The sequence below is a fragment of the Mastigoproctus giganteus genome, chromosome 9 (genome assembly GCF_048544385.1).
Source record: "Mastigoproctus giganteus isolate SK-2022 chromosome 9, ASM4854438v1, whole genome shotgun sequence".
In the NCBI taxonomy this organism is placed as follows: domain Eukaryota; kingdom Metazoa; phylum Arthropoda; class Arachnida; order Uropygi; family Thelyphonidae; genus Mastigoproctus; species Mastigoproctus giganteus.
The window spans coordinates 80,500,612-80,524,188 of record NC_143583.1 but is presented as its reverse complement, the minus strand read 5'-3'; the positions used below and the strand labels follow the sequence as shown (position 1 = coordinate 80,524,188).

At 38.1% G+C, this 23,577-nt stretch overlaps 1 protein-coding gene across 1 annotated transcript in view; it reads right to left on the bottom strand.

Moving 5' to 3' along the window:
* Hdc (histidine decarboxylase) overlaps positions 1-23,577 on the bottom strand; it is a 305,245-nt gene that overhangs the window by 117,066 nt on the left and 164,602 nt on the right. The window contains exon 10 of the mRNA XM_090380708.1: positions 6,661-6,731. Within this exon, the coding sequence (XP_090236834.1) occupies positions 6,661-6,731 (71 nt within the window). The remainder of the gene's footprint in view (positions 1-6,660; positions 6,732-23,577) is intronic.

Sequence of the window (23,577 nt, the reverse complement as noted above, 5' to 3'; positions counted from 1 at the left end):
TGTAAAGTGTGCAATGCAGATTTCACCGTTGACCATGATGGGTGTGTAGCCACAATGTCAGTGTCTTTTTGTTATTCGCATGAATTCCCATTAAGTAACTAAATAATATCAGCGTTAAGTCAATACTCAACATTCAACAGTGTAATTATGTGATTACAGCTTAATTGCGAATTAAGCTTGAACTTGGTAAGTTGAGGTTATATTTTGAGGTGATGTGTAAATAAAACATTATTTCTACGACACACGATTTTGTGAAATTTGATTCGATCATGGCCTTCATGCTTCCCCATGAAGTAAATCGTGTTACAGTGAATAAACTTCAGCAACCTAGTTTTTCACAATGATCACTTCAAGAAAAAAATGCGATTAAAAAGGAAGGCTGCCCCACACCAATTTTTCTCATGGGGGAATAAGTAATAATAAGAAATATATTTGCAGTTTTAAAACTGAATGGTATCAAAGGAAAAGTTGGCTTTGTGGTTGTGAAGTTAAAAATGTATTGTTTTGTTTTCCATATTTACTGTTCGGAGGTGACTTAAAGTGGACAAAAAGTGGCTTTATAAACAAACAGAATGAAAGAAAAAACTCTAAAACATGACAGTTCGAAGAAACATATTGATAATGTGATTTCACTATCGCTTTTAGGAAGTGCAAATATTAAAGAACAGCTTAGTGAGGTCTAAAGACTTTCGATCTGCAAACATAACAGAATTACAAAGAATCGTGAGGTATTATCAAAACAATAGACTGAATTATTTTGTGGACAGTTTAAAATTCCTCTACGTGGACATGACAAAAATGACGATTCTAAAAATCCAGGAGTATTCAGAGGATTAATAAATTTCACCTGTACATTAGATTCCAATTTAAAGAACCATTTAGAAAGTAAAGCAGCATTTAAAGGCATTTCAAAAACTATTCAGAATGATATTCTTGACTGTTTGCTGCAAATATACTGGGATGAAATAAAAAAAAAATTAAAGAAGCTTCATTCGTAGCTGTCATGGCTGATGACACAACAGATTTTTCAGAACATATACAAATGATAATTGTTCTGAGATATGAACTGAATGGAGACATTTTTGGGGTTTTTTTCACTCCGGAAAACCAAACGGCAGATGGAATATCGAAGTGTATTCTAAATCATTTAGACATAATCCTCGAAGGAAATACTCAAAAACTGGTTGCTCAGACATTTGATGGTGCTAGTGTATTGAAAGGCAAGAAAGCGGGAGTTCAGGCTAAAATAAAAAGTGCAGAAAAATGCACATTTTATTTACTGTTAATGACCACCGACTGAATCATCAGATTCAGTCGGTGTGCATAGCAGGAGAAATGCAGCAAGTAGTACCCGAGATTCAAGAATATTCTTTTCGAATCTCATGTTGATACCAACATTTTTCTCGAAATCACCACAGCATCTATCTGTTCTCAGAAAGGACAGCTGTGTTGCCCGACCTTCCCCTACAAGATGGAACTTCAATATACGCACTGTGAACAGTGTTTATGAAAATATTGAATCCTTAAAAAAGGTGCATGGAGGAACTACAAGCGACAGCAAATGCAGATAAGGTGATTTCAGTAGCAACTGGAATTTTGCACATCTTGAGTAAAGAAATATTTGAGTTCTGGTTAGCCCTTTTCCATCAAATAATGCCTTACGTGGAAGTTATTTATAATCAAATGCAATCTCGAGAAATTGAGGCAAGTAAAATACATGAATATATCGGAAACTTTAAGAATGCCATTCTAAAAATCGAGAATTCAATTACTGTGAAAATCCTTCAAAAACGCTCATGATTGAAGCGAAGGAAGTATGCGACTATATATATGTGTTGACATAGGTGAGAGATATTCTTTTACAAAGCAATTAATTGCTGCTAAATTGTTTAACAAGGAGAACTTTGTTATTTTTCGTATGAAAATGCCCATGGAGAGATACGGGAGACTACTGAGGCATATCCCATGATTGAAAGAGAAAAACTTCTTATGGAATTACAAGTTTTCTACAGAAGACATGATCTACACAATTATTGCAAATTAACTGAATTGCTGAAATTCATCTAGCTGAAGTTCTCGGTGAACTTACAAAACTCATAAAAGTTCTTTTGACCATTTCAATGACTACTTCAGAGCCCAAATGCTACCATTCGACATTAAAAAGAATAAAAACATTTTTAAGGAGCACTAAGAATCAGGAAAGGCTAAATGCTCAAGCAATGCTTTCAATAGAGAAAAGCTTGGTCAACAGTACACCAAACTTGAATGAAAAATTTATTAATCTATTTTCAACAAATAAAAACTGAATGGATTTTGTTTTTAATAAAAGTTCAAGTCTGTTAATGGTAAATGTCTAGTTAATGTTTTGTAGTATTTTTAACTTGCTTATTATTATTATTACTGTGTATGTCTACATGTCTTATAACCAGGGCAATTTAATGTAACTTTAAGATGCAGTACCCCCAAACGTCAGAGTCAAGAGCCGCCACTGGCAATAAGCAAAGGAATCTGCCACTTGTAAGTAAAGAAGCCATCAAATGCAAAACAAAGCACAATTATATGAATTTTCCAACCATAGCAGCATGAAATATTCTAATACCTTTCCTGTTTAGAGTCACAATAATAAAAAATAAAAAAAAGTAATGAGCTTAAAATTTGGGTTATCTCTAAATGAAACAGTCATATATAAAATAAACAATTACAAATGAATTTTTGCCTTCTAAATTTAACTGAGCTAATCAAATTTCTGTTTATAAATTTAGCCAAGTTAAGCAACCTTCTCTGTTTTTCATATGAGCTGATGAAATAAACTTTTTATTCTATATGGGAAAGTTGAAAACTTTCCCATAACTTCCATATCAACGGTCAATGGCTATAAAATCACACTGCTTCTTGTATATCTCTTATTCATATTTAATAATCATGACTAACAGCTCATATCAATCAAATGCAATTTAATCATGCTAATTGTTGTTGTTGGTGACTCTATTGTTAGGGAAACAAGGAACATTCTATGTAAAAAGGATAGGTGAAACAGGACCTGGGTATGTCTGCCAGGGGCAAAGGTTGATAATGTTGCAGAGTGGATATCACCTTTTAAGGGCACAAAAGGTGATATTGTTGTACATGTTGGCACTAATGATATTAAGAGTAGGAGACTGGCAGAATTACTTAACAAGTACAGGTCACTGTTGAAAAAAAAGCCGTGAATTAGGGTTGAATCTGAAAGTGTCTGCAATTCTGCCCAGACACGATAGGAGGGAGTATATGATGAGAGCCTTGTCGATCAATTCAGCCCTGGAAAGATTGTGCAAGCCTCAAGGAGTAGAATTTTTTTCAGATTGGTCTGTACTTGTTAACAGAAGGGACTGCTTCTACAGGGATGGGATACGCTTAAATAGAAAGGGTGCAAAAATATTTGCTGATGCTATCGAGGCAGTGTTAGGTGGGTCGGAAATCTGCTAGCTTTGGGGAGGGATACAAGGACTAATAGATTAACAGTAGCCACTGGCAGAGGTGAAAGTCATTCTTGCACTGCTTCTATTGGAATGAGCAGCAGCCTGAAAAACAAGATGCAGGGTATTTCAGAGACTGCTAGGTGTCATTGCGGTACAAGTAAACACATGGGTTGTGTTAGGGTAGCTAAGAATAGGAACAGGTGCATGTATACTTGTGTGTACACCAATGCTAGGAGTTTGGTAAATAAATTTGATGAATTTGAGGTATTGCTCAAAACATCAAAGGCAGATATTGTTGGGATATCAGAGACGTGGGGGTCACACAGATATAAGGAATGCAGAACTGGAATTTGGGGAGTACAATGTGTACAGAAAGGATAGACAGGATAGGAAGGGAGGAGGGGTTATGCTATTAGTTAAGAAATACATAAAATCCAAGGAAGTGAAGCCAGTCGACATCGCTGGACAGTGCAGTGTTGAGTCAGTTTGGTGCAACATAAGCATTGGGAGATCAAAATTGGGAGTAAAAGTGGGTTATTGGCCTAATGACTCTGATGAGTATAATAAAAAACTGTACAGGGAAATAGTGGGCCAGTAAATCAGAGAGTCTTATAATGGGGGATTTTAATTTCCCAGATATTGACTGGAATTTGTGGGTTGGTCACTCACACACTAGCAAGGCTTTTGTGGATTTATTGGATGATTGCTTTCTACATCAGCATGTTCGGGAGGCAACTAGAGGGAGTAATACTCTTGATTTGATTATCATTAGTGGTTCTTCATGCATTAAGAATCTACAGATAAAGGAACCACTAGGTGGCAGTGATCGCAGTTTGTTGAAGTAGGATTTACTCAAAGAGGTAACTACCATCAGTGGTAAAGAAAAGGGATTTTTCTTTCATAAAGGCGACTATGGTGGTCTGAGACAGTATTTAAATTCTATACGGTGGGACCAATTGATGAGTTAACAACAGCAAATTCAAAATGGGAAGCATTCAAAGAATTTATCTTGGAAGCTACTAGGCTTTACATACCAACTAAGAAATATTGTTCAAGGTCTAAATGGATGTCAGATGACCTAATGAGACATGTAACAGAGAAGAAAAATGCATGAGATACATATAAATTAATGGGTGACATGGAAGCCTATGATAGATATAAGCTGGTCTGTAACCAAGTCACAAAGGAGATTAGGCAGGCAAAGGCAGATTATGAGAAATCTTTGGCAAAGGATGCAAAGAAAAACAAATAGTTCTTTACCTACGTAAACTCCAGAAGGAAAGGGATGAATCAGATTGGTCCACTGGATATTGATGGTTCAACTGTTGATGATCCTGCTCAGGTGGCTAACAAACTAAATGAGTATTTTGTATCTACATTCACCCAAGAGGAGTTATTCAGGGAGGGGAATTATTGGTGAGTTAAACTCTGGTAGTGAGCTAGATGATTTTGTAATAACTGAGAGGAAATATATTGGAGGAGAAATTGTTGAAGATAAACATAAAAAAGGCACCCGGGGTGGATGGGATCTATCCAGTTATATTAAAGAAGGCAGCAAAGGAAGTAAGCAAACCATAAGCCATAATTATGAGAGCTTCTTAGGACTCAGGGGAGGTACCCATGGACTGGAGATATGCAAATGCGACCCCAATTCAAAAAGGAGGATCAAAGGGCAACACAAGTAATGATAAACCTGTTAGTTTAACTTCTGTTCCAGGAAAATTAATGGAGGTACTGGTTAAAGAAGCACTGCAGGACTCCAGTTCTAGCTCGGACACAGCATGGATTTGTTAAGGGAAAGTCTTGCCTGACCAATTTATTTGATACTATGATATGGTCACAAAGGAACTGGATGCGGGGAATAACTTTGTTATCGTATATTTGGATCTTAGAAAGGCTTTTGATACTGTTGCACATGGAAGACTGCTGCACAAACCGGAGCAGTGGGGCATTGGATGCAAATTGCTACTATGGATAAAAGAATGGTTGAGTGGGAGAAGACAGAGCGTGATAATCAATGGACACTGCTCATCGTGGACTAATGTTATTAGTGGAGTCCTTAAGGGTTCAGTGTTGGGTCCATTATTGTTTTCTGTATTTATAAATGATATTGATGATGGTATATCAAGTTTAATGTCCAAGTTTGCCGATGATACGAAGGTTGGCAGGGTTGTTAAGGACACTAATGACAGTACACTGCTGCAACAGGATCTAGAAAAGTTGAGCAGATGGGCTGAGAGGTTGTAAATGAAGTTTAACATTGACAAATGTAAAGTACTACATACGGGAAGCAGTAACCCCAGAGTTATGTATCAACTCTGTGGTACTACACTGACAGTGGTAGAGAAAGAAAAGGACCTGGGGGTAATTGTGCAGGCAGATATGAAGTTTTCTGAGCAGTGCAGACGGTCTGCAAGAGTAGCTCATAGTGTCTTTTCAAGGATATACAGGAATTTTTCTAGCAGGGATAAGGAGGTGATTATCCCCTTGTATAAGGCAATGGTCGGACCACACCTTGAGTATTGTATACAGGTCTGGAGGCTTCATTTTAAGAAGAATGTAGAGTTGTTGGAATGAGTACAGAGAAGGGCAACAAGATTAGTGAATGTAACAAAGGGTTGCTCTTATGAAGAAAGACTTAAGTTTTGGAAATTACAGTGTCTAGAGACTAAGCACATGCGAGGTGATCTGATTGAGGTATATAAAGCTTTGAATGGTTTGAGCATGCTCAATGCCGATGGGATTCTTCTTCTTGCTCACAATAATCACCTGAGATGACATAAATTCAAATGGAGGAAAGACAGATGTGCAGAAGTTTGCCTTTAGCCAGTGGGTAGTTGGTTGGTGGAACAGACTTCCATCCTTTGTTGTGGAAGTTGAAAGCTCTAAATAAATTTAAGGCTGAGCTGGACACGTATTTGGAACGAATGGAGGGGTGAAATGGAATGGGAGCGGTTTTTTTTTTTTTTTTCTTCTGGCTGCTGTATAAGCTTGCTTTCTTGCATCATATGTCTCTACTAATGCTAATTTTCATCACTACCAAAATCTGATGCTTGTAAGTAAAGAAGCCATCAAATGCAAGAAGAAGCACTATTATTTGAATTTTCCAACCATAATGTATTTAATGTAACAGTTATGTACTATATATTTTTACATTATTATGGAGAATAATTTCAATAAGTAATTTTATTATTATAAATACCTGCATTTTCATGCTTCAAGTAAAGAGGATCAACATTAAATGTACGGTGGAGTGCACCACTGTTCCTTACCCTGAAAAAAATAAATAAAATAATGTAATTTTCTTTCTTAAAGTTTTATTTATAAAGCCACAAATTGATGACAAATATTAAAATCCAACAAAATATTCATTAAATCATCTCCATTTTTTCTAACAAGTATCTTCAGGCTACACGTAGAGTACTGTGTATAGGTCTGTAGGCCTTATTTTAGGAAGGATGTAGAGTTGCTAGAATGAGTACAAAGAAGGGCAACAAGATTGGTGAGGGGAACAAAGGGGTGCTCTTACCAAGAAAGGCTTAAGTTCTGCAAATTGCAGTGCCTGGAGAATCGGCACCTGCGAGGTGATCTGATTGAGGTGTATAAGGCCTTGAATGGGTTCAGCAAGCTGAATGCTGATGGGATTCTTCCTCTTGCTCAGACTAAGAACCTGAGAAGACACAGTTTTAAATTGATGAAAGATGGTTGTGCGGAAATTTGCCTTTAGCCAGCGGGTAGTTGATTGGTGGAACAGGCTTCCATCTTTTGTTGCGGAAGATAATAGCCTAAATAAATTTAAGGCTGCTGAGCTGGACAGGATTTGGAATGAATGGGAGGGGTTTTTTTTTTTTTTTGGCTGATGCTGCATAAGCTCGCTTTCTTGCATCATATACCTCTACTAATGCTATTTCAAATTCCAATCTTAAATCAGCGAACCTCACATATTCCATCATCATATGGTAGCTGCTCTCTAATTCCAAACACTGACGGTTAGGGCTATACTAGAAGAGCGCTTAAAGCGTGGCATCACAATGCCTTCCAACACCCAGTTTCACAGGTAGCAGAGGGAAAAGTCATGCACACTAGATGGATGCTTTCAATAGCGCATTAGCAGTAGTAGAGGCATACAATGCAAGAAAGTGAGCTTATGCAGCATCAACAAAAAAAAAAAAAAAAAACACTCCCATTTCCCCCCTCCATTCCTTCCAAATGCCTGTCCAGCTCAGCCTTAAATTTATTTAGGCTATTAGCTTCCACAACAAAAGACGGAAGCCTGTTCCACAAATCAACTACCCGCTCCCTAAAGGCAAATTTCCACACAACTATCTTTCCTCAATTTGAAACTGTGCCCCCTCAGGTTCTTAGTCTGAGCAAGAGGAAGAATTCCATCAGCATTCAGCTTGCTCAACCCATTCAAGGCCTTATACACCTCAATCAGATCACCTCACAGGTGCCTACTCTCCAGGTGCTGCAATTTTCAGAACTTAAGCCTTTCTTGGTAAGAGCACCCCTTTTTTCCCCTCACCAATCTTGTTTCCCTTCTTTGTACTCGTTCTAGCAACTCTACATCCTTCCTAAAATGAGGCCTCCAGACCTGTACACAGTACTCTAGGTGTGGCCTGACCATTGCCTTGTATAACGGGATAATCACCTCCCTGTCCATGAAGAGTAGTGTCCATTGAGTGGGTGACATTATTTAATTAGCTGGCATTCAATGCCTGCTGATGTTGCGGGAGGCATTAAAGCGCCAGTGACTGGGGGTTTGTATTGCCTGAGGAGCAATTCTTCCCATGCATGGGGTGGTTAGCCTACATCATTCATTAGTTTGTTTATTGTTATTTGGAGAAGACAATGTTTGATATTGAGAAATTTATGAGGTGGTATAGTATTTGTGAGGGGGATAGGAGGCCCGCCTTGTACAACGCGGCATTAAAGAATTGTGTCAACAAAGAAATAAAGGTGAAGTGTTGGATTGAAATTGGTAAAGAAATGTTTCCAAACTATTATAGTACTATTTCATTAGTTAACAAAATAAAATTAGTTCACTTTGTATAGACAATTTATTGTTAGATTCCTCTGATTATCTGTGTGCAGAACCACAAATGTATATAATTTTAGTTAATAAAGAACTTTATTATCATTAAATAAGATCAAAATGGTAATCAGAAAACTGCTGAAGAATATCCATTGCAACAGTAAAACGAATATCAGTGTTAGCAAAAAAGAATCATGCGAGGGTTCTCTGTCTTCTTCCAAAATGAACCTTTCATTTCAAATATAACTTTGGTGTCTTTCTCTATGTGATATAAATTTATAATATCTCTCTCTCTCTCACACACATTATTTTTTTTTGGAAAATATAGTGAAAGCAATGAAAGGAAATAGTTAAGCCGCAATCGATGATATATAGGAATTTTTTAGCAGGGATAAGGAGGTGATTATTCCCTTGTATAAGGCAATGGTCAGGCCACACCTAGAGTACTGTATACAGGTCTGGAGGCCTCATTTCAAGAAGGATGTAGAGATGCTGGAACAAGTACAGAGAAGGACAACAAGATTAGTGAATGGAACAAAGGGGTGCTCTTACGAAGAAAGGCTTAAGTTTTGCAAATTACAGTGTCTGGAGACTAGGCACCAGCGAGGTGATCTGATAGAGGTGTATAAAGCTTTGAATGGTTTGAGCATGCTCAATGCTGATGGGATTCTTCCTCTTGCTCAGAATAATCACCTGAGAGGGCATAAATTCAAATTGAGGAAAGACGGATGTAGGATAGATGTGAGGAAATTTGCCTTTAGCCAGCGGGTGGTTGGTTGGTGGAAGAGACTTCCATCGCTTGTCGTGGAAGTTGATAGCCTAAATAAGTTTACGGCTCAGCTGGACAGGTATTTCGAACGAACAGAGGGGTGAAGTGGAAGTGGTTATTTTTTATTTATTTATTTTTTTTTTTGGCTGATGCTGCATAAGCTTGCTTTCTTGCATCAAATGCCGCTACTAATGTTAATGCTAATGTAAAGTGTCGTTACGAGCATGAGACAGGGAGAAAAAAAATTCCCGCAACTGTTTCTTGGCATAAAAAAACATAACCGAAAGAACTGCAATGAACTGTTTTTGAAAAACAATAAAAATCGTGCTTCCTTTCTGCAATGTGTGTTGCATTTATTAACACAAAATCAAGGAAATACATCTATCGGAAGCCACACTGGAAATGGGAAAAAGTGGTGTAAAACTGATAAAACTAACAGTGCGCATTTGATAAACGTAAAGTTTGCTTTTATTGTAATTGTTTTTAGGGAACAATACAGTATAGTAAATTTTCTGAGGTATATTTAATCTTCTAATGAAATTTCAAGAAAATATTTCTATTGATAGCTGCGTTATAAACTTCGAAAACTATTATCTCCGCACGGACATTCATAAAATCAAACAACACTAATCCTTTTTTTGTACTGAAAGTAATTTATTACAGTGTATTAGAGGGTAGTGGAGAACATTTTCTGATTCAAAAGGATGGAAAGTACTTGTCAATATTTCATCCGGAAATAATGTCAAGTGGTAGGAAGCCATTAACAATAGGTGTTTTATTTTGAGAAGTCCCGTGCTGTAAATTCAAACAGAAAGTTACCCTTTATGTAACCAAAAGTAATTCCCTTAAACTCTGAATAAGAATAGCAGGTAGAAATAGAGTAATTTTACAAACAAAGAAAACAACATTTCAGAAATATTTCCATTAGTGGAAGTTGGCCTGTTAGTACAGCATAGATGTAAACAGATATGGTAGGGTGTGGAGGAGGTCAAAATTATAAGCATCTGAACAATTAAATAAAATATAAATGCTCAAGGCATAATATATTATGTAATATAGTGTAGTATAGAACATATAAACAATAGACAAAGCGAAGTAGCAAGTAGAAAGATGGTAAATTGAAAGGTGTTCAAGTAAAGGTCAACATTAATTTAATCCCTCTGTAATGCTGTCACTTGGAAAGGGTGTTGGCATGTTCAAATGTATCTTTTTTTCATTAATTAACAAAAAAGTTAATTAGTGAAAAAAAATAACATTTAAAATGTTTCCACTAATTAACATTAAAAGTTCATCAAAACTCAGAATCGACATTCTGTAAAATTAAAAAAAACTCCCTTGTGTTTCAAACATAATATAAAATTGTCCTGTTTTTAACCTATTTGAATTTGCTGGATGAAACCACCATCATTGTTTTCTCATTCTACTCGCAATTAACTGTATACATAAATATGCAATACATCCAATTTGAACAACATCCATCTTGCAACTGAGAATAGAAAGGGTGAGTCACTGGTGGTACACAATGTGACATTTTAGAAATGCCCCTTCTAGTTTGGCACTATCTGACATTAGAAACGCTATGTGTGTGGTTAGCTGTTTTGGAGTCATTTAAAATGGCAGCTGACACTTTAAGCACTCGTCTAGTATAGCCCTTACGGACTGCCTTTCAAATCCAACCTGTAAAATTTAGTGAATATGCAAGCCAACATTTTCCTGTTAGAAAATAGCATTTGGGATGGGAGTAGAAGGGGGAGAAGCAATGGTCTTAGAATGGTTTCTAAATAATGTCTTGCCATCAATAATGACCAGTGACAAATGATTTTTTAAGTGATGACTTTCCATACCATGATTCCAAGTGTTGGCCTGGTATGCCACTCTCTAATGCAGGATGTATTACCAGTCCCTGGTGTGTCTTGGACATGCACATGGCCATTACTGGATCCCAAAGAGAAATGTGATGATTTGTCACTAAAGATGACATATCATTGTTGTCCCAAACAGCTCTCTCTGCACCACTTTTTCTGCAGATGCCGAAAATGATGGGATGACATCAGAGGCATTTGAAAGAATGGATGGCAAGAATGCAGTCCTCCTCTTAGCTGTCTACTAATTATGCCCTCTGACACAGGAAAAGATAGGGACAGTGTGATGATGCTTGAAATCTGGTGGATTGTGATAGCCAATTATATGTTTCCTGCTGCTAGCCACAGGAATCCATCTATTGCCAGTTCTGAGATTCTTCTAGTGTCCAACTACCTTTCTATATCCATTGCTGCTAACAATGTGATTTGAAATTATTGATTTTGTATAACTTTTGATTTAAATTTATTAGTATAGTATTTTTTGTGATTTTCTGATTAATTTGGTGCATTTATTCGTTACTCAGCCTTGTAATTGCATAGAAAACCACAGTCGATTCTGCTGACTTTGTATTGACAGTAGCATTCGAATCTGCTACCATTGTTTTTCATATTAGTATAGCAGATACTGGAAGTTTCTATGTAAATTGTATAAGGGTCAGCAGAGGATTATAAACTATAAATTATAGCACTGCTTACGTCTTTTAATAATTTAACTTGTCACAAGACAATAATAATATTAGTAGAGCTTTAAGAATCGGTGATTTGGCATAGATATTTGGCGTGAGAGTTCGAACTATGTGGGTGGCAATAGATAGTTAAATGAATTATCTATAATAAATACTTCGATTTTACAAATGTAACATTTTAAATTAATAAATATAACCACTTAGATTTTATGAACGTAATGTTATAACTTAAAATTCACAGGAGACCCGAAATTAATATAATGTAATTCGGAAGGAGATAAAACTTGATACTGAGATATATATATAGTGTTATTACTGCATTGGGATAGAAGTTTAGTGAATATTTTTAATTGTATTAAATTTATATTTGCATTATATTAAAACTGAATCAAAATTATGACCAGAACAGCAAAGTAAAAGGCTCAAGGTAGTGGGAGTGCTGTGGCTCAGTGAAGAACTGAGGGGGTGGTTGTCCTCTGAATCACGGCCTTTTGAAATGTACTGCTTGTTTGATGTTTGTGGAGCAATCAGGAATGAGACATGATATTGCCAAGAGGAATGTCTTTGTGTGTGCTCGATCTAAGAAGTGTGAGGAAATGAGATGCAAACTCAGCATTGTTATGGGCCATTATGAGAGCCTGAAGAACAGGGTAGATGCCCTTGAAGGATTTAAATTGAGGGGCTCTTCAAGCTCTCAGCTCCTCATATCAATGCCAGAGCTTGCACTAGAACATCAGGCAACACTGTGACAATCCCCAAAACAGAATGCACTGGTCCCACAGGAAGTAGTTGTCAGTGACTTTATTGTCAGGGAAATTGGGAATATATTGTGCAAAAAGGATAGATAGAACAGAACCAAGGTATGTCTGCCAGAGGCAAAACTTGATGACATTGTAGGGCACAAAAGGTGATATTGTTGTACAAGTTGGCACCAATGATATTACGAGTAGGAGAACAGTGGAATTACTTAACAAGTAAAGGTCAATGTTGAAAAAAAGCTGCAAGTTAGGATTGAATTTGAAGGTGTCTGCAATTCTGCCCAGATACGATAGGAGGGAGTATATGATGAGAGCCTGGTCAATCAATTCGGCCGTGGAGAAATTGTACAAGGCTCCTGGGTAGAATTTTTCTCAGCCTGGTCTGTACTTGTTAACAGGAAAGACTGCTTCTACAGGCATGGGATATGCTTAAATAGAAAGGGCACAAAAATATTTGCTGATACTATCAAGGCAGTGTTAGGTGGGTTGGAAAACTGCTAGCATGGGGGGGGATACATGAACATGTTGGGGTAGCAAAGAATAAGAATAGGTGCATGTGTACTTGTGTGTACACCAATGCTAGGAGTGTAGTAAATAAATTTGATGAATTTGAGGTGTTGCTTAAAACATCAAAGGCAGATATTTTATTGGGATATCAGAAATGTGGTGTCACACAGATATAAGGAATGCAGAATTGGAATTTGGGGAGTACAATGGTACAGAAAGGATATACAGGATAGGAGGAGAGGAGGGATTATGCTATTAGTTAAAAAATGCATAAAATCTAAGGAAGTGCATCCAGTTGATGTTGGTGGACAGTGCAGTGTTGAATCAGTTCGGTGTGACATAAGCACTGAGAAAGCAAAATTGCTAGTAGGAGTGTGCCATAGGCCTGATGACTGAAGAGTATAATGAACAGCTGTACAGAAAAATGGAGGGGGCCAGTAAATCAGATTGTCTTGCAATAGGGGATTTTAATTTCCCAGATACTGACTGGAACTTGCGGATTGGTCATTCACCCACTAGCAAGGCTTTTGTGGATTTACTGGATGATTGTTTTTTACAGCAGCATGTTCGGGAGGCAACCAGAGAAAGTAATACCCTTGATCTGATTATCAGTAGTGATTCTTCATGCATTAAGAACCTGCTGATAAAGGAATCACCAGGTAGCAGTGATCACAGTATGCTGATGTGGGATTTACTCAAAGAGGTAACTACCATTAGGGGTAAAGGGAAGGGTTTTTGCTTTCGTAAAAGTGTATATGGAGGTCTCAGACAGTTTTTAAAGTCTATACAGTGGGACCAACTGATGAAGTTATCAACAGAAATTTCTAAATGGGAAGCATTCAAAGAATTCATCTGGGAAGCTACTAGGCTTTTCATGCCAACTAAGAAATATTGATCAAGTTTTAGGCCTAAATGGATGTCAGATGAACTAATGAGACATGTGGCAGAGACGAAAAATTAATGGAATACATATAAATTAACAGGTAACAAAGAAGTCTATGGAAGATATAAGCTGGTCTGTAATCAAGTCACAAAGGAGGTTAGACAGGCAAAGGCAGATTACGAGAAATCTTTGGCAAAGATGCAAAGAAAATTAGCAAAGATTTCTTTACTTATGTAAACTCTAGAAGGAAGGGGATGAATCAGATTGGTCCACTTGATATTGATGGTCCAACTGTTGATGATCCTGCTTAGGTAGCTAACAAACTGAATGAGTATTTTGCACCTGCATTTACACGAGGAATTATTCAGGGAGGGAATAAGAGAGGTGTATTAAACTATGGTAGTGAGTTAAATGATTTTTTAAATAACTGAGAGCAAAGTGGAGGAGGAATTGCTGAAAATAAACATAAAAAAGGAACCTGGGTTGGATGGGATCTATCCAGTTATATTAACAGAGGCAGCAAAGGAAGTAAACAAACCCCTCAGCCATAATTATGAGAGCTTCCTTGGACTCAAGGGAAGTACCCATGTAGTCGATTATGAGCAAATGTGACCCCAATTCACAAAGGAGGATCAAAGGGTGACACAAATAATTACACACTTGTTAGTTTAACTTCTTTTCCGAGGAAATTAATGGAGGCACTGGATTCCGCTGATTCAGTTACCCATGGTTAATCAGAGAAAAAAATCCGAAAAACTTAACACTTAATACTTGTGTCCAATATGATGCTTCACTTTATTTTTACGATGTCGATTTTAAATCTAATAGCTTCCCTTTATTTTTTACAATGTCATGTATAGTTTGATCAGGAATTTCATACGTTCGGCCAGGGTATGTTTGCCAGGGGCAAAGGTTGATGACATTGTAGAGTGGACATCTTCTTTTAAAGGCACAAAAGGTGATATAGTTGTACACGTTGGTACTAATGATATTAATAGTAGAAGACCGACAGAATTACTTAACAAGTACAGGTCACTGTTGAAAAAAGCTGTGAATTAAGGTTGAATTTGAAAGTGTCTGCTATTCTGCCCAGACACGATAAGAGGGAGTATATGATGAGAGTCTTGTCGATCAATTCGGCCCTGGAAAGACTATGCAAGGCTCAAGGGGTAGAATTTTTTTCAGCCAGGTCTGTACTTGTTAACAGAAGGGATTGCTTCTAGGGGGATGGGATACACTTAAATAGAAAGGGTGCAAGAATATTTGCTGATGCTATCGAGGCAGTGTTAGGTGGGTCGGAAAACTGCTAGATTGGGGGGATACAAGGACTATTAGATTAACAGTAGCCACTGGCAGAGGTGAAAGTGATTCTTGTAATGCTTCTATTGGAATGAGCAGAAGCCTGGAAAACAAGATGCAGGATATTTCAGAGATTATTGGGAGTCATTGCGGTACAAGTAAACACACGGGTTGTGTTAGGGTAGCTAAGAAAAAGAACAGGTGTATGTATTCTTGCATGTACACCAATGCTAGGAGTTTGGTAAATAAATTTGATGAATTTGAGGTATTGCTCAAAGCATCAAAGGTGGATATTGTTGGGATATCAGAGACGTGGTGTCACACAGATATAAGGAATGCAGGACTGGAATTTGGGGAGTACAATGTCTACAGAAAGGATAGACAGGATAGGAAGGGAGGAGGGGTTATGCTATTCGTTAAGAAACACACAAAATCCAAGGAAGTGAAGCCAGTCGACATCGCTGGACAGTGCAGTGTTGAGTCAGTTTGGTGTGACATAAGCATTGGGAGATCAAAATTGAGAGTAGGAGTGCGCTATAGGCCTAATGACCCTGATGAGTATAATAAGAAATTGTACAGGGAAATAGAGTGGGCCAGTAAATCAAAGAGTCTTTTAATGTGGGATTTTAATTTCCCAGATATTGACTAGAATTTGTGGGTTGGTCATACACACTAGCAAAGCTTTTGCGGATTTATTGGATGATTGTTTTCTACATCAACATGTTCAGGAGGCAACTAGAGGGAGTAATCCTCTTGATCTGATTATCAGTAGTGATTCTTCATGCATTAAGAATCTGCAGATAGAGGAACCACTAGGTGGCAGTGATCACAGTGTGCTGAAGTGGGATTTACTCAAAGAGGTAACTACCATCAGGGGTAAAGGGAAGGGTTATTGCTTTCGTAAAGGTGACTACAATGGTCTGAGACAATATTTATATTCTATACAGTGGGACCAACTGATGATGTTACCAACAGCAAATTCAAAATGGGGAGCATTCAAAGAAATTATTTTGAAAGCTAGTAGGCTTTACATACCAACTAAGAAATATTGTTCAAGGTTTAGCCCTAAATGGATGTCACATGAACTAATGAGACGTATAGCAGAGAAGAAAAATTCATGGGATACATATAGATTAACACGTGACACAGAAACCTATGATAGATATAAGTTGATCTGTAATCAAGTTACAAAGGAGGTTAGGCAGGCAAAGGCAGATTACGAGATATCTTTGGCAAGGGATGCAAAGAAAAACAGCAAAGAGTTCTTTACTTAAGTAAACTCTAGAAGAAAGGGGATGAATCAAATTGGTCCACTTGATATCGATGGTTCAACTGTTGATGATTCCGGTCAGGTAGCTTACAAACTAAACGAGTATTTTGCATCTACATTCACACATGAGGAGTTATTGAGCGAGGGGAATGCCAGAGGTGTATTCAACTCTGGCAGTAAGCTAGATAATCTTGTAATAACTGAGAGTAAAGTGGAGGAGAAATTATTGAAGATAAACACAAGAAAAGCATCTGGCGTGGATGGTATCTATCCAGTTATATTAAAGGAGGCAGAAAAGAAAGTAAGCAAACCTTTAGCCATAATTACGAGAGCTTCCTTGGATTCAGGGGAGGTACCCATAGACTGGAAATGTGCAAATGTGAACCCAATTCACAAAGGAGGATCAAAGGCTGACACAAATAATTATAGACCTGTGAGCTTAACTTCTGTTCCAGGAAAATTAATGGAGGCACTAGTTAAAGAAGCACTGCAGGATCATTTAGACAAGACTTCAGTCTTGTCTAAATGTCTTGTCTAGGTGATCCTGTAGTGCTTCTTTAACCAGACATTTAGACAAGACTTTAGTCTTGTCTAAATGTCTTGTCTAGGTGATCCTGTAGTGCTTCTTTAACCAGTGCCTCCATTAATTTTCCTGGAACAGAAGTTAAACTCACAGGTCTATAATTACTTGTGTCAGCCTTTGATCCTCCTTTGAGAATTGGGGTCACATTTGCACATCTCCAGTCTATGGGTACCTCCCCTGAGTCCAAGGAAGCTCTCCTAATTATGGCTAAGGGTTTGCTTACTTCCTTTGCTGCCTCCTTTAATATAACTGGATAGATCCCATCCACCCCAGATGCCTTTCTTGTGTTTATCTTCAACAATTTCTCCTCCACTTTACTCCCAGTTATTTCAAGATTCTGTAGCTTACTGCTAGAGTTGAATACACCTCTGGCATTCCCCTCGCTGAATAACTCCTCATGTGTGAATGTCGATGCAAAATACTCATTTAGTTTGTTAGCTACCTGACCGGGATCATCAACAGTTGACCCATCAATATCAAGTGGACCAATCTGATTCATCCCCTTCCTTCTAGAGTTTACATAAGTAAAGAACTCTTTGCTGTTTTTCTTTGCATCCCTTGCCAAGGATTTCTCGTAATCTGCCTTCGCCTGCCTAACCTCCTTTGTAACTTGGTTGCATATCAACTTGTATCTATCATAGGCTTCTGTGTCATGTGTTAATTTGTATGTATCCCATGCATTTTTCTTCTCTGCCATATGCCTCATTAGTTCATCTGATATCCATTTTGGCGTAAACCTTGAACAATATTTCTTAGTTGGTATGTAAAGCCTAGTAGCTTCCAAGATAAGTTCTTTGAATGCTTCCCATTTTGAATTTGCTGTTGGTAACATCATCAGTTAGTCCCACTGTATAGAATTTAAATACTGTCTCAGTCCATCATAGTCGCCTTTACGGAAGCAATAACCCTTCCCTTTACCCCTAATGGTAGTTACCTCTTTGAGTAAATCCCACTTCAGCACACTGTGATCACTGCCACCTAGTGGTTCATTTATCTGCAGATTCTTAATGCATGAAGAATCACTGCTGATAATCAAATCAAGAGTATTACTCCGTCTAGTTGCCTCCCGAACATGCTGATGTAGAAAACAATCATCCAATAAATCCACAAAAGCCCTGCTAGTGTGTGAGTGACCAGCCCCCAAATTCCAGTCAATATCTGGGAAATTAAAATCTCCCATTATAAGACTCTCTGATTCACTGGCCCACTCTATTTCCCTGTACAGTTTCTTATTATACTCATCAGGGTCATCAGGCCTATAGCACACTCCTACTCTCAATTTTGATCTCCCAATGCTTATGTCACAATAAACTGCCTCAACACTGCCCTGTCCAGCGATGTCGACTGGCTTCACTTCCATGGTTTTTATGTGTTTCTTAACTAATAGCATAACCCCTCCCCCCTTTCTATCCTCTCTATCCTTTCTGTAGATGTTGTACTCCCCAAATTCCAGTTCTGCATCCCTTATATCTGTGTGATACCACGTCTCTGATATCCCAACAATATCTGCCTTTGATGTTTTGAGCAATACCTCAAATTCATCAAATTTATTTATTAAACTCCTAGCATCGGTGTACACGCAAGTATACCTGCACCTGTTTCTATTAGCTACTCTAACACAACCCATGTGTTGATTTGTACCACAATGGCGCCCAGCAGTCTCTGAAATATCATGCATCTTGTTTTTCAGGCTTCTGCTCATTCTAATAGAAGCAGTGCAAGAATCTCTTTCACCTCTGCCAGTGGCTACTGTCAATCTATTGGTCTTTGTCTCCCCCCAAGCTAGCAGTTTTCCAACCCACCTAACACTGCCTCGATAGCATCAGCAAATATTCTTGCACTCTTTCTATTTAAGTGTATCCCATCCCTGTAGAAGCAATCTCTCCTGTTAACAAGTACAGTCCAGGCTGAAAAAAACTCTACCCCTTGAGCCTTGCACAATCTTTCCAGGGCCGAATTGATCGACAAGGCTCTTATCATATACTCCCTCCTATCGTGTCTGTGCAGAATTGCAGACACTTTCAATTTCAACCCTAATTCTCGGCTTTTGTTCAACAGTGAACTGTACTTGTTAAGTAATTCTGCCGGTCTCCTACTCTTAATATCATTAGTGCCAAGGTGTACAACTATATCACCTTTTGTGCCCTTAAAAGATGATATTCGCTCTACAACGTCATCAACCTTTGCCCCTGGCAGACATACCCTGGTCCTGTTCCAAAGCTCGGACACAGCATGGTTTTGTTAAGGGGAAGCCTTGCCTGACCAATTTGATTGGATACTATGATGCAGTCACAAAAGAACTGAATGCAGGAAATAACTTTGATATTATATACTTGGATCTTAGAAAGGTTTTTGATACTGTTGCACATGGAAGACTGCTGCACAAATTGGAGCAGTGTGGCATTGGAGGCAAATTCTGCTATGGATAAAGGGGTGGTTGAAAGGGAGAGGACAAAGAGTGGTAATCAATGGACACTGCTCATCGTGGACTAAAGTTATTAGTGGAGTCCCTCAGTGTTTAGTGTTGAGTCCATTATTGTTTTCTGTATTTATAAATAATATTGATGATGGTATATCAAGCGTAATGTCCAAGTTTGCAGATGATACAAAGGTTGGCAGGGTTGTTAAGGACACTACTGACGCTAAGCTGCTGCAACAGGATCTGGAAAGGTTGAGCAGATGGGCTGAGATGTGGCAAATGAAGTTTAACATTTACAAATGTAAAGTACGGAAACAGCAAACCCAGAGCAACGTATCAACTTTGTGGTACTACACTGACAGTGGTAGAGAATGAAAAGAACCTGGGGGTAATTGTGCAGGCAGCACAGATGGGCTGCAAGAGTAGCTCATGGTGTTTTATCAATGATATACAGGAATTTTTCTAGCAGGGATAAGGAGGTGATTATTCCCTTGTATAAGGCAATGGTCAGGTCACACCTTCAGTACTGTATACATGTCTGGAGGCCTCATTTCAAGAAGGATGTAGAGCTGCTGGAACGAGTACAGAAATGGGCAACAAGATTAGTGAATGGAACAAAGGATTGCTCTTACGAAGAAAGGCTTAAGTTTTGCAAATTACAGAGTCTGGAGACTAGGCACCGGTGAGGTGATCTGATAGAGGTGTATAAAACCTTGAATGGTTTGAGCATGCTCAATGCTGATGGGATTCTGCCTCTTGCTCAGAATAATCACCTGAGAGGGCATAAATTCAAATTAAGGTAAAACTGATGTAGGATAGATGTGCAGAAATTTGCCTTTAGCCAGCAGGTAGTTGGTTGGTGGAACAGACTTCCATCCCTTGTTGTGGAAGTTGATAGCCTAAATAAATTTAAGGCTCAGCTGAACAGATATTTCGAACGAACAGAGGGGTGAAGTGGAAGTTTTTTTTTTTTTTTTTTGGTTGATGCTGCATAAGCTTGCTTTCTTGCATCAACGCCAGTTATTGTTGCTTATTTACGATTTGCAAAATATCTGTTTATACCTATTCTACTTATTTATTACTTGAATTTGTGATTTCGGGTTGAATTTTTTTTTATTTATTTATTTATTTTAAATTTGGTGTCTTGAAGTGCCCCGGTTAATTCACTCCCTGTAGTAGTAGTAGTAGTAGTAGTAGCAGTGGCATTTGATGCAAGAAAGCAAGTGTATGAGCTTATGCAGCATCAGCCAAAAAAAAAAAAAAAAAAAAAAAAAAATCACACCATTCCCTCCAAATTCCTCCTTAAATTCATTCAACCTATCAACTTCCACAACGACAGATGGAAGTTTGTTCCAGCAATTACCCACCCTCTAGCTAAAGGCAAATTTCCGCACATCTATTCTCCATCTGTCCTTTCTTAATTTGAATTTATGCCCCCTTAGGTTCGTAATCTGAACAAGTGGAAGGATCCCATCAGAATTCAGCGTGCTCAACCCATTCAAGGTAAATCAAGAGTCTACTGTACTTTATTATTTCCGTATTTAATGTTGGTAATGTCTTAGTGTCTGTTTAATTTATCAATTAAACTTTATTATACATATGTATATACAAGGAAATCATGTTATATATGGGGCCAGCAGGTGTTTGCTTATATCGGCGGTTTCAGCCATCCACGGTAGATCTTGGAACATATCCTCAGATACGGGGGTCTTACTGTACTTGGATCTTAGGAAAGGTTTTGATACTGTTGCACATGGAAGACTACTGTACAAATTTCTGCTATGGATAAAGGGATGGTTGAGTGGGAGAAGACAGTGAGTGGTATATCAATAGACACTGCTCTTCGTGACTAATGTTATTAGTGGAATCCCCCAGGGTTCAGTGTTGTTCTCTGTATTTATTAATGATACTGATGAAGTTATATCAGGCAAGCTTGTTAACGACACTAATGACACTCGCTACTGCAACAGGATCTAGAAACGTTGAGCAGATAGACTGAGATGGCAACTGGAGTTTAACATTGAAAAATGTAAAGTACTGCATATTATTATTATTATTATTATTATTATTATTATTAGCCATATGGTGCAAGGAAGCCTGATGCTTTTGCTTCACCAGCCAAAAAAAAAAAAATTTTCAGTTACCCTGAGAGAGGAGAGAGAGAGAGAGAGAGAGAAAACAAGAGTCAGAGTAGAAGGAAATCACCAAGAAATAGAAGAATGATGATATCCAGCTCAGGATCCTGGATGTGCCAAGCCCAAACTCACCAGATGTCAGCCCCTGGGGTTAATATGGGTAGCAGTATCTCCAGAATAAAATAACATATCAACTGTGTGGTACTACACTCAGGGTGGTAAAGAATGAAAAGGACCTGGAGGTAATTGCGCAGTCAGATATGAAGTTTTCTGAGCAGTTTAGACAGTTTGCAAGAGTAGCTCATGGTGTCTTGTCAATGATATATAGGAATTTTTCTAGCAGGAATACGTAGGTGATTATCCTCTTGTATAAGTCAGGCAAAACCTTGAGTACTGTATACAGGTCTGGAGGCCTCATTTTAGGAAGGATGTAGAGCTGTTGGAATGAGTACAGAGAAGGGCAACAAGATTAGCAAATGGAACAAAGGGTTGCTCTTGCGAAGAAAGGCTTAAGAAATGCAAATTGCAGTGTCTGGTGGCTAGGCACCTGCGAGGTATATAAGGCCTTGAATGATTTGAGCAAGCTCAATGTTGATGGGATTCTTCCTCTTGCCCAGATTAATCGCCTGAGGAGACATAAATTCAAATTTAGGGAAGACAGTTGTAGAATAGATGTGTGGAAATTTGCCTGGATAAAGGCAAATTTCCGCACATCTATGTGTGGTTGATTGCTGGAACAAACTTCCATTTGTCATAGAAGTTGACAGCTTAAATAAATTCAAGGCAGAACTATACAAACATTTGGAGAAAATTGATGGGTGAAATGGAAAGGGTTTTTTTTTTTTTTTTGGCTGATGCTGTATAAGCTTGCTTTCTTGCATCATATGCCTCTACTAATGCTAATGTTCAACCATTCAGGAATTATAACCCACATGAATGACCAGCAGTTTTCTGTATTGACCATCCAATTTCTGACAATCTGATAATCCAATCCCTTTCAAAGTCTGTCAGTTTTATATAATGTAGCTTACATATTTTTAGGGCATTGCACATTCTTAGGTGGTCATTTACTGTTTTTCACTTACTGTTTTATTTGCTCATTAATGTTTATATGCATTTTTAAAGCACCTTCAGATTTCTGTATTAGAGTGGGAAAAGCAAATTATTGAAAACTCCACCATACTGATCAGCTTGACTTGCTAATTGTTTATGTCCACATATGCAATTGGAGTCTCAACGTATGAGATGATGCTGAGAAAAAGCTGTGAGTTAGGGCTGAATTTGAAAGTGTTGGGAATTCTGCCAAGGTATGTTAAAAGAGTTAATAAGTGGAGCTCAGATTTTTTGTTATTTTATTTATTTATTTTTTTTTTTAGGAGCATTAGCAACTAAGGCCATATTGCTCCGGGGATATGCGGTTGTCATTCCCTGACCTTTCTGCTACGCACTGCTGCTCCTGCCCACCTGGTTATGGAGGTGCCGGAGCTCAGAGCTTAATGAATTTGGCCATGGAGATATTATGTGAAGCTCATGGGGTAGAATTTTTCCCAGAATGGCCCATTCTTATTAACAATAGAAACTAATTTCATAAAGATACGATACGCTTGAATAGAAAGAATGCAAGAATATATATGCTGATACTATCGAGGCAAAGTTAGGTTAGATGGTTCAGAAAGCTGCTAGTTTGGGGTGGAGATAAGTAGACTAATAGTTTAATAAAGGCCATAAGCAGAGGTAGAACTGATCCAGCACCTCCGTAGCCAGGTGAGCAGGAGCAGCAGTGTGTAGCACACGCTTCTTGATCAGACCGGGGTTCGAGCCCATGACCACCAAATACGGAGGAGGCGGAAAGATCAGGGAATGACCACCGCATATCCCGGAGCAATATGGCCTTAGTTGCTAATGCTCCTAAA